We start from the raw sequence: 10,602 nt of genomic DNA on the forward strand, positions 1-10,602 counted from the left end.
TTTTTTTTTTTTTTATTTTACCATTTTCGTTTACACAACTTCCGAAGCTCATAAAACAAACAAGAAAAAAAAAAATGGGACCAAAGCAGAGAAAAATAAGCAAGAAAAATAGGATTTTATTCCTCATTTAACTTGCATACGTTTCTGCATCAGGATAACTCCTAGTAAACATATCCAGAGTGTTACTATCTCCACCTGCATACAGAACATCACCCTGGGCATTCCAAGCGATTGCATTGTACCGAGGACTCATTCGGCCTCCATCTGCTCTGCAAGTTGGCATCGCATTGTTGGCAAAGTTTATAAGATGAATACCTGTCATTGTAGAAGCAGCACATACCATATTAGGATTCACAGATAGACTTAGAACAGCACTATCTAACTCCCTTGTAGCCATTCCTTGACCCATCATACGGAGATCATGTACTACGACACGTCGATCAAGACCACTGGTAAAAAGACAATCACCACAGCTTCCAATAGATGTAACAGTACTATAATGACGATGAGCAGAAGTAGTTGTGGCGTTTTGTGGAATACGAAGATCATAAACCATAACTGAACAATCTCTTGATCCTGTAACAACAGTATTATCTCTGTCTGGAATTACATGCATTGCAGATATAATATCATTGTGATCATTATATTCTTGAATAACTTGTGTAGCGTCATAAAGTATCATCGTATTGGATGTATTAGTTGTTACCCCACAACAGTAACGTAACGTTCCTGCACTTCTTAGACTTCGAACAGTTGTAATAAAACGAGCTCCCCGAGGTTCAGCTCCACAGCTTTCTTGCCAATTTGATTCTTCATTATAGGGAGAATCCGCTGAATAGAGAACAATGGCTGGTGCCACGGTGGGATTTCTTCCAACTGTGCCTACAATGAGAGTACGGCCACGATTTGCAAGATCCATAGATGAAGCATAGTGACGTGAGAGAACAAGATTCTCTGCAAGAACACCATATTGATCCCATGTACCAATAGTTCCATCCACAGAAGATGTGACTACCGCCTCACGTGAACTTGTACTTCCACCGTACGCCAAGGCCAAAATGGCGGAACTGTGATGAGCCCCAGAACGTCGAACAGCGAAATTAATAAATTTTTGTGATTGGCTCCATCCAAATGGTTCCATGATATACTCAACATCATATAAAAAAGTGTCATCTTGTTGAGCAAAGGCCACAGTAGAACGCAATGTATCCAAAGTATGCTGATCTAAACGCTCCAAGAGCAATTCATGGGCAACTTCTACCATCTTTCCTAAACATGTTATTCCAGCACTTCTGGTAATGTCAAGGCGAATCATTTGCATTAAAGCAACAACCACACTTCGAACATTTAACATTTCTGCTTTGGTAAGGGCAGCAATGACTTCAGCATAAGGTAAAAGAGTAATTCTACTGCAGTCAAGACGTCGTGGAGTGGAAAGAAAAGTCATGGCACGTTGAACAATATCCCTTTTAGCAGTCGCCTGTGTAGCCTCTGGAAGCTGTGATAAAAGGGCAATAAACCCATCAAGTGGATCTCCCCTCTCCACTCGTTGAGAGCTAAAAATAGCCCCACAAAGCACATCTAGGGTATCCTCATATAATTTATTGTGGCAAAGTCTTTCCGTAAATTCTCGAATAATTGGTTCAAAGTTTCGTTTCGTCAATGCATTATTAACCAAACGTGCAAGGGCTTCTTTGTCTGTGACCAAATGTGTTTCGACACCTTCTGGAAATGAATTTAACACCTGCTGGACATGAGCAAGATTTCTCATATCCACCTCCTGTAACTCAACATCTAGTTTAATGCGCATTTTCTTCTTTGTATTTTTTTTTTTTTCTTTGCTTATTTATTATTTGTTTCTATCTGCTACTGAACACCTATTCGTTTTTTTTTTTTTTGTTGTTGTTGTTTCACTTTATTTCGTTGTTTTTTTGTTTTTTTTTTCTCCTTAAATATATATTTCTTCCCTTTTTTTATTTTTTTTTTCTCGTCACCTTTGTTCTTGAGTCTTTCTCAGAATCTAATATACTCTCTTCGTTGCAGAGCCACTAAACATTAGAGGAGAAAAGGAAATGATTTAGACTCAAGCAGAAGGTTCTTTCTACGAACAAACATGGGTGAAAGAGTAATAATGGTGATATTAATTATCTCCATTTATTATTATTGTTATTATTATCACTATTCTAAAACGTCTATTTTGCCACCGTATCAAACCCCACTTTTCATTTTTTATTTCTTTTCGTCACCTTTTTTTTGGAGGGTACACATTCGCTATGCGACCTCTTCAACTTGCGCGAGATGATTTCGTGCGCAAAGCCCCAACGAGTACGTGGTAGATTGTATGTTTCTACAAGATCACCAGTACACATAACCTTCCAGAACTCACGTGAAAGTGTAACAGAACCAATTTTTACATTTTCGGGAACAGACGTCGCATCGCGCCACGTTTTTATCAACTCTTTTATAACACTTAACGTTATAAGACCACGTAAAGGCTTAAACAACACCAAACTCTCAGCATCTCGTGTTGAATACAAGAGAGCCACCCAACGTGCATCGCTCTCTGTAAACGATGGATCCAGTGGACGGAAAAGCGGAAACTTCAGGAATTCACTAATAGCGTTTGATAATTTAACTACGTCTGCAGAAAACGCCATGGGAAAGAGTTTCAGGTAGCGTTGCAAAACATTTTTCTCAGCCTCACAATCACGGGAATAGCGGTCACTAGTGTTGTAAAAATAACATTGCTCTTCATGTAAAGTACAGTCATAACGTCGCATAGCTATCTTTTTACCAGGAGTAAAAGGACCTTGTACGCATAAACGCAGCTCTGAAGAAGATTTTGGAGCCCAAATACCGAAAAGACGGTTTCCATCCATGTACTCAATGCTGTCAGGGGTGTCATCATTCTCATCATAACTCCGTGATTTGGGATCTTTACATCGAGGATATGGAGGATGAAACTTAAGCATTGCTGCCATCGCTTTGAGAGAACAACACCAACTTCTCTGCATTTCATTATCACGCATAATCATTGCCGTATTCTCCTTATTAGATTGCTTCTTAGGTTCACCAGAACGAATATCACTAACAAAAAGGATATTGTAATCCGAATGATACGAACGAGATAGGCGAATACATAACTCATCACTACAATATCCTTCCACTAGTTCTAAAATATGCTTCTTTGAGCGTTTTGCGATATCTTGCACTGCCGTACAGAAAGGAGCAGGATCAATTAGAACAAATTTTACATCTTCAAAAAGATTAAACAAGAATGGAAGATGAGACCCATTAGCTGCACCAGCATATACCACAAGCAACGGTTTCTTTGGGGTCCTTGAAGTTTCAATATATGCTGAAAGAAACTCAATTTCTGAAAGAAGCAACTTGCGCTGACCATAATGGAGTCCTTTCACAACGATATCATCGATTGTAGCTAAATTTGACGGTTTGTAAGTACGTCGTGGAAAATCATCTGTCAATACCCTAACCGCAGGAAACTTCATAGGAACTCCTCAACAAGCACAAAATACGAGGAAAAAAAAAGAAAAGAAAAGTAAGCAAGATATAAATACAAGAGAAAAATAAATGATTCAAGAGTTTAAGAGCACTACACCAAAAAAAAAAAATTAAAAAAAAATTGTATATTTGTTTTCTTTTCTTTTTTTCTTTTTATGACCTTTGCAACCTTTTATACATATACCTTGGTGGTACCACTCATCTACATGACTAGCTACACGCCAAATACCTATTTTGTAACTCGCGCCACATTTTTTTTTTTCTTTTTGAAAGAGGTCTTTCAGAATTGATAATTCAAGGTAAATAAATCTTTGCATATTTTGTTGACTGGAAAATACAATCTATCGCTGGTCGTCATACACAAATACGTGTGCACGGCTTAATTTCTGCATTGCAAACTCTACCGCATTAAGTTCCTTCCCAATTGCCTCATGATGGGCCTTTTGTGAGGGGGTTTGCAGTTTGCTAAAACCTCTAGACTGGTATTCTGAATTAAGGAAGTCCCAACGACGTTGCAATCCTTGTCGAAGCCGTTCGAGTTCCTCTGATGAAAGTTCAGACCACCTCTCTTGTTCCTCACGTTGCGCAGCCTGAAGCCTCTGCACTAAGGCGTGGCGCTCTTCAATCTCTGCTTTAATATCTTCCAAATAAGCAGGTACTTTACCAAAGTCGACGCGATCTACTGCACGATTCTGTGGCGGAGGAATGCATTTAGTGGGTATAGCAAGAACGTTTTCAACAGCATTTGCCACCACATAATTTTTGTCTGTTTTTAGTCCCATAATAGGTTTATCATATCTACTAGGAATATCATCCTTTCGTTTAACAATATCCTTCGTACTTTTTAAAAATTTTGTATTGTTTACTGTTGGTGCTCCGCGACTTGCCGTATTTGGACCTTCGTTCTTCTTGAGAAAGTTTTCAGGATTCACAGTGGAGGCGGCATCTCGCCCAAAGATCCCAATCGGTTTTTTCGCCGGGTGAATTGATGGTTCCGTTACTTCTCCGCCCATATTTGCCACAACCGCACTTGTGCCGTGAATGCCAAATGTGGACGCTGTTGGCGGCGCTGCTCGCTTTCCGCTGAACTTGGACTTGTGACGCGGTTGTGGGGGAGCGACTTCCACCTCTGGTTCAATAAGATTAAATACACTTTCACCAGACATTGTTTTTTTTTTTTTTTCTTTTTGGTTGCCTTTTCTTTCCCTCTACTTCTAAATGCTATAAATAAGAAACGAGAAAAGCAATAAAAATAATAATATCAATAAGAAGAAATAAAGACTTCAAAAAAAAAAAAAAAAAAAATAATAATATATATATATATATATATATGGCGCAATTCAGCATAATTGTATATGTCTCGGAGTATATCTCCGTTTTCTCTTACTGAAGTGAACAGACAGTGAGTGTGATGTATCCCAGTTGTGTGCAGTTCGTTCGTCACCTTATCACTTTTTTTTTTCTTTTCGTTCTTTCCTTTCTACGGTTTGGGAAGCGGCGATATCTGTGAAGCGCCCTCTGGTGGTGGTGGTGGTGGAGGTTGGGTGCGGGCGGACGGCGGAAAACGGACACGCATCGTCTTGTTGGGCATGTAAGCCTTCTTTATCATCCACAGATGTGATTTCATCATGTAACCCATGAGGATGGGAAATACAGCGAAGAAGCTCAGGATAGATATTTCGAAAGAGTTGGCATCATGAGCAAGAGCTGAATGTGAACCAGGATTTTTCTTATCATAAAATACTGTGCAACGTTCGCCTACACGCAAGACGGGAATCGCCTGAAGATACTCAGACTCTGTAATAGTATCATTGTAAAAACGCTCCATCCAACTTCTATAAGGAGATCCGGTTGTTGCTCTCGTGGATACATATGTTTTTCCATCCACTTCGTACTCATAGCGTACCGCGTAACGGGGAACGCTGATGTAGCGATAATTTAATTTCTTAAGCTCCAAAAGCTTTCCATGTGTCATCCCCCACTTCGAATTAGCTTGATACGCACTCAAAGCATCATAGTAGCAGCGAGTGTTAACATAAACAACATAAGCTAAGAAGAGACCCGGGATACGAAACTCCAACGCCAGATCCCATACCCACTGTGGCTGTGGTTTACCAGTAAAGAATCTGTAAATTCTTCCTGACATTTTTGAATACTCAACCTAACTAAAGCTTTTTTTTTTTTGCTTCGGTTTTTTTTTTTTTTTTTCTATTAGAGCTTTGGTCACCCATCCCAAATAAAAATAAAAATGAATATAATTAATAGTATAAGTTATTGTGAGACAAAATTGTTTCTCATTTTTCCTTTTAAATAATTAATAATTAATAATATATATTTATATCCTCTTTCTCTTTCTCTCCTTTTCTTTTTTTTTTTCAAGTTAGACAGTAGAAAAAAGACAAGACCCTAGTGCACCTAATGACATACAAAGCATACACCCTAGAGGATATGACCCATCACATTCATGTGAGCCCAAAAGTGGACATTTATCCGGTCCAGGACATGGAATTATTTCTGGTTCTGTATTCTCCCATCGGCTATTACATCGATCACACAAATAACGGTTACCAAAAGACATATGAGTTGCTGGATTGCAACAGTAACGACATTTATACAGTACAAAGTTATGCTTATGTTGTGGACAGATAAAATCATCATTACAATCTGAACATAAAAGTTCGGTTGGTTTCTTGGGAGGTTCACCAGACATTGAGCGAAAACACCACTTTTCACCACCAAAAAATGGTTTTTTACATCGATGGCAAATGTAATACAATAGATCTTCGACTGTTTTGCTTGGCATTTCCCGAAGTTTATATTTAGAGTCATAATGTATTGCCCGCCATAGAGTTCCCATGTAGGCTGAAAGTGGAGCAGCAGTGTGACGAATGTGAAAACCACAACCTCTTGGGCAAACAGCATATGTAAACACAACATGTTCTCCCTTCTGTTCAAAAGAGTTTGCCCTAGAAGAGAATTCAGCAACACAATCTTTATGAAATCGATGTCCACAATCAAGCGTTACACCTGCGTCATTTTCAAAATCATCAAGACAAATAGAACAGCAATCCTCAGGCTGAGAAAGAGGAACAGAAAGCAACTGAATCCCCTCTTTAAAAAATCCACTTGCTACCAAAGAGTTATCTTGCGAGTAAAGACATAATTGACCTCCTTTTTGACTAGTTAGTATAGAACCCTCTTCTACAGAAATGAAACGATTGGTTATTGTTAAAGGAAACAAATTTTCTCGAACTTCACCATTTTCATCTATAGAACGAATCGAATTAGAATTAATAAGTGCAATAACAAAATGATTGTAACGACCCAGTAGATCAACTACACCTCTTTCTATTGAAACCTTTGTAATGCCTTGATTAAAATGAAAAGCGAACAATTCTTGTACATCATTAACAAAAACAAATCCATGACCTGCTGCCACAATATCTAAAACATTTTGGTGAAATTCAAATATTTCTACATCACCACTAAGAGGATCAAAGCCATAAAGGCATTTTTCACCGCAGCAGTATACCTTTTCATGGTGAACTAAGAGTTTGTGTACAGGACCAGGTAGTGCATATTCCATACAACCAACAGAACTCCTATAGCGACGAAGCACATCAGGTGACTCCTTCTCCACAAAATAAAATTCTTTTTCTCCAAAACAGGCCACAAGAGCGTCGCGTCCAATTGGCGATACAACTGAGTGACATTTTAAACTTTCACCTTCACGGTACACTTGGTAAAGAGATTCCCCATCAAAGATATATGCTAGAACCATAACTACGTCTTTTTTTTTTTATCTTTTTATCTTTTTCACTTTTTTTTTTTTTTACTTCAGTGTATTATCTCCAAGAAAAGAAAAATAAAAATAAAAATAAAAATAAAAAAGAAAATATTACCGTTTGCCTTTTACGCTAGAGCGTACAATATCGACTAGGCATAAAGACGACATCGCAGGAAAGAAATATTAAAAAAAAAGAAAAGGAGGAAGATATGACGGGGAAGAGCACCGTACAAAATTGCAAAAAAAAAAAAAAGACAAGAAAAAAAAAAAACATCAACGCTATCATCACACCTTCATCTACTGACGTCCATTGTGCTTTTCTACACGTTCCCTCATCTCACGAAGTCGTTCTGCTGTCACTGTAAATATTTTGAGATCCATTTCTCTCTTATCACGCTCATCCAGAGATTCACGAGCCACTCCATCTTGAAACGTCTGCACGCGACGTGAACTCGCACGGGCGCGGCGCCACTCCTCAACAAAAATTCTTTTAACTTGACTTTCGTACTCAACATCATTTCCCCACCATGGAAGCATTGTGTCCGTTGTGACGTGTTCCATTACTTCAGGACGTTTTTTCTGTTGTGATTTTGCACGCATTAATCCTTCTATGTATACGTAAAACAGCAAGAAAATACATAACACATAAACAAAAAGTACAGAAGACTCACGACGGATTTGTTTCGCCTCCTCTGTATTTCGCATTACCTCAGTAGCTGTCCGAGAAGCCAATCCAGCAACATCCGTACGATCTTGTACTTTATTCTTCGCGGTAAGAACCTCAATATCATCAGCACTAACCTCTGCCGTGCGGAGAGTATTCTGGCTACTTGTTGCATCTTTTCCCAAGTTAGTATTTGAATCATCATTCTCATTTAGTTTTTTTTCCTTCTCCCCTTCAGTAGTTGTTTTATCACTAGGAATATCACCCCTACTACGTTGTTTTCCCACTGGACTGGTGTTACTTTCAAGATAAAGTGGTTTTTCAGTACCATCAGTGAGACTCACCTTTTCTACTTGAGCTGTTCCATCCTCAAGAATCTCGAGACGAATAGTCCGAAGACCATTCTCCTCCATAATCTCTTCAATATCCTCCAGAAGCAACATAGCCTCATCGTCATTGGCTGCTATTCTATCTGCCAAATGGTCTCCCAATCGTGCCCTGACCTCTTCAATTTGACGAATATGATCCTCCAATGTAGAAATTGGTATAAAACTCTTTATTTGTGCACGTGCTTCCAAGTAGTTTCGTGCCTCATGATCATCCACTTGAAAATTGCCCAAGTTAACCACCTTATTCTCCACAGTCTCCACACCATAATCTTTCATAACGTCCTGATAGGCAAGACTCACACGCAAAAACGCCTCAGCATCGCCACCTGCATCAGGATGTGTTCTTCGACAAGCGAGAAGATATTTTAACTTTGTCAACGCAAGCGGCAATCCGGGTTTGCACTCCAACAAACGATAACGTAATGGATACTTCTCGTATTCCTTTCTTTTTGCCTCCTCCTCCAAGAGCTGTTTCTCATCAGCTTCTATTTTCCTGTAGTCTTTTGACACTGTGACTGTGCCAGAGACATGTTGAATGGAGGTAGAACATAGAAAGACTTTTCCAATACGAATCATCGAACTACAAGCAGGAAGTATCCAGTGTTCTATTCCAAAAAGAAGAAACAGATTTGTAAAGGGAAAAAAAAAGTAAAAAAAAAAAAAAATCATTCAATAAAAAAGAAGAATGTGAAAGGAGTGTCAAGCAGGGAAAAGAAATCGAACACAAATCCCCTAGTCTGATCGTGCAAAAATAAAAAATAAAATAAAAACAGCTGCAGAAAAAGGAGAAAATTCGAAAAGAAGAAAACTCTAAATCATCTTGTTCGCAGTCACACAAGATTACAAAACAAAAGGAAAAAAAAATGGTGCCTATAACACATTCTGATACAAAACCCTTGTCAAATAAAAAACTGGAGATAATACTAGTACAGTTATTTTGCATTTTTCATTTTGTTTTAGGGTTTTTTTTTTTTTTTTCTTCATGTAACTCTACTGATTCTGATTAACAACAGGGTAAAATTGCTGATCCTGGTCTGCCTCGTAATACTGCCAATTGTTGTTCGGATCATAATACACGCTTTGACTTTGCTGAGATGACGTCCCACCCATCTGGTTGTTGTATACTGTAAAAGGAACTCCATTTTGATCAACATACTGATTTACAGGGGAAATACCTGGAAAAGCTCCTGGAGGCAGCTGCACCCCCACCTGACCCTGATAGCGGACGCCGCCACGAATTTCCCATTCGATAGAACGGGTCGATTTCTTTCCAGACTCCTTTCCTAAGGCATACAATCTATTCCCAACTATCAATACCAAAGGAAATAGTACAATTAAAAAGATCAAATACCAAAAATGCTTAACACAAGAAGTGACATCACCTTCGTAGGTAAGTCTCGGTGGTTCTTGCCAAGTGTACACCCGTACTCCAGAAATCGTAACGGAAATAATCCCTTCCATAAGGAGAATGGAAGCATAATGAAGATGATCAAGAAGTTCTAAGAGAATTTGGCTTTTGTCAGAAGTTGTCACTGTCACTTCCGCATTGTATGATGAATCAGAAAACCAGAATCTGTCTAATGTTATAAAAGAGCAATCTTGCACCGAAAAAATGCGACAAAGTCGATTAACTAAATTGTTTGAGGGGTTTTTTGTCATCACAATTGAAAGCGTGAGGTTATTCAAACCATAATCAGAGGTTTCCTTACTGATACCTTGGTTATCATGTTTACAATCATCTATGAAGTCCACTTTACTTGGCTGTCTTCCAAACTCTTTCAGAGATAATTCATTAAGGTTATGAACTAACTCCATGTCTGGTAGGACTCCCCAATTGTCAAAAATCGTATTAAGAGCATTAACAGAGGTCGTAACGTTAGCTGGAGTTCCCCAAAACCAGGCGCTAGCAATAATGACTACATGTGGGGGAACCACAACAGAGCTGGTAGTTACTTCATATGGAGTAATGGCACCATCAATGTATTCCTTGGTCAAATTATTGAAGTTGGAACTCAAGTTCTTATATCCAACATCGAGAAGGGTCACTTTCCTCGTGAAAAACAACGTAACCAAATCTTCACACTCCACCAGAGGAATAAATAACAAAAAAAAGAAAAACCAGAGTTGTATCGTTGTCATGATATACTTCTAGCGCTCTATAGAAAAATATACTTCAAAAAAAAAAAAAAAAACATCAGCCAGAAAAAAAAAATAATGACACACAACGTTACACAATGCAA

At 38.5% G+C, this 10,602-nt stretch overlaps 7 protein-coding genes across 7 annotated transcripts; all 7 read right to left on the reverse strand.

Annotated features, from left to right (window-relative positions):
- Nucleotides 1-127: 127 nt before the first annotated feature.
- TM35_000431830 (guanine nucleotide-binding protein beta subunit-like protein) lies at nucleotides 128-1,810 on the reverse strand (the record flags this gene model as incomplete). The annotated part of the gene is made up of 1 exon (XM_029030082.1): nucleotides 128-1,810. The coding sequence occupies one exon, from the start codon at nucleotides 1,808-1,810 to the stop codon at nucleotides 128-130; it is 1,683 nt and encodes a 560-aa protein (XP_028878681.1).
- Nucleotides 1,811-2,222: 412 nt separating this feature from the next.
- On the reverse strand, nucleotides 2,223-3,509 carry TM35_000431840 (uncharacterized protein; the record flags this gene model as incomplete). Its single annotated transcript, XM_029030083.1, has 1 exon — nucleotides 2,223-3,509. One exon carries the CDS (start codon nucleotides 3,507-3,509, stop codon nucleotides 2,223-2,225), a length of 1,287 nt encoding a protein of 428 aa, XP_028878682.1.
- A 354-nt stretch (nucleotides 3,510-3,863) lies between these two features.
- TM35_000431850 (enkurin) lies at nucleotides 3,864-4,688 on the reverse strand (the record flags this gene model as incomplete). The annotated part of the gene is made up of 1 exon (XM_029030084.1): nucleotides 3,864-4,688. The coding sequence occupies one exon, from the start codon at nucleotides 4,686-4,688 to the stop codon at nucleotides 3,864-3,866; it is 825 nt and encodes a 274-aa protein (XP_028878683.1).
- Nucleotides 4,689-5,002: 314 nt separating this feature from the next.
- TM35_000431860 (uncharacterized protein) lies at nucleotides 5,003-5,668 on the reverse strand (the record flags this gene model as incomplete). Its single annotated transcript, XM_029030085.1, has 1 exon — nucleotides 5,003-5,668. One exon carries the CDS (start codon nucleotides 5,666-5,668, stop codon nucleotides 5,003-5,005), a length of 666 nt encoding a protein of 221 aa, XP_028878684.1.
- Nucleotides 5,669-5,902: 234 nt separating this feature from the next.
- On the reverse strand, nucleotides 5,903-7,303 carry TM35_000431870 (excreted/secreted protein 66; the record flags this gene model as incomplete). Its single annotated transcript, XM_029030086.1, has 1 exon — nucleotides 5,903-7,303. The coding sequence occupies one exon, from the start codon at nucleotides 7,301-7,303 to the stop codon at nucleotides 5,903-5,905; it is 1,401 nt and encodes a 466-aa protein (XP_028878685.1).
- A 303-nt stretch (nucleotides 7,304-7,606) lies between these two features.
- Nucleotides 7,607-8,938, reverse strand: TM35_000431880 (uncharacterized protein; the record flags this gene model as incomplete). The annotated part of the gene is made up of 1 exon (XM_029030087.1): nucleotides 7,607-8,938. One exon carries the CDS (start codon nucleotides 8,936-8,938, stop codon nucleotides 7,607-7,609), a length of 1,332 nt encoding a protein of 443 aa, XP_028878686.1.
- A 414-nt stretch (nucleotides 8,939-9,352) lies between these two features.
- On the reverse strand, nucleotides 9,353-10,501 carry TM35_000431890 (uncharacterized protein; the record flags this gene model as incomplete). The annotated part of the gene is made up of 1 exon (XM_029030088.1): nucleotides 9,353-10,501. One exon carries the CDS (start codon nucleotides 10,499-10,501, stop codon nucleotides 9,353-9,355), a length of 1,149 nt encoding a protein of 382 aa, XP_028878687.1.
- Between the last annotated feature and the right edge of the window lie 101 nt (nucleotides 10,502-10,602).

The sequence above is a fragment of the Trypanosoma theileri genome, assembly GCF_002087225.1.
Source record: "Trypanosoma theileri isolate Edinburgh chromosome Unknown TM35_Tth_43_V1, whole genome shotgun sequence".
Taxonomy (NCBI): Eukaryota; Euglenozoa; class Kinetoplastea; order Trypanosomatida; family Trypanosomatidae; genus Trypanosoma; species Trypanosoma theileri.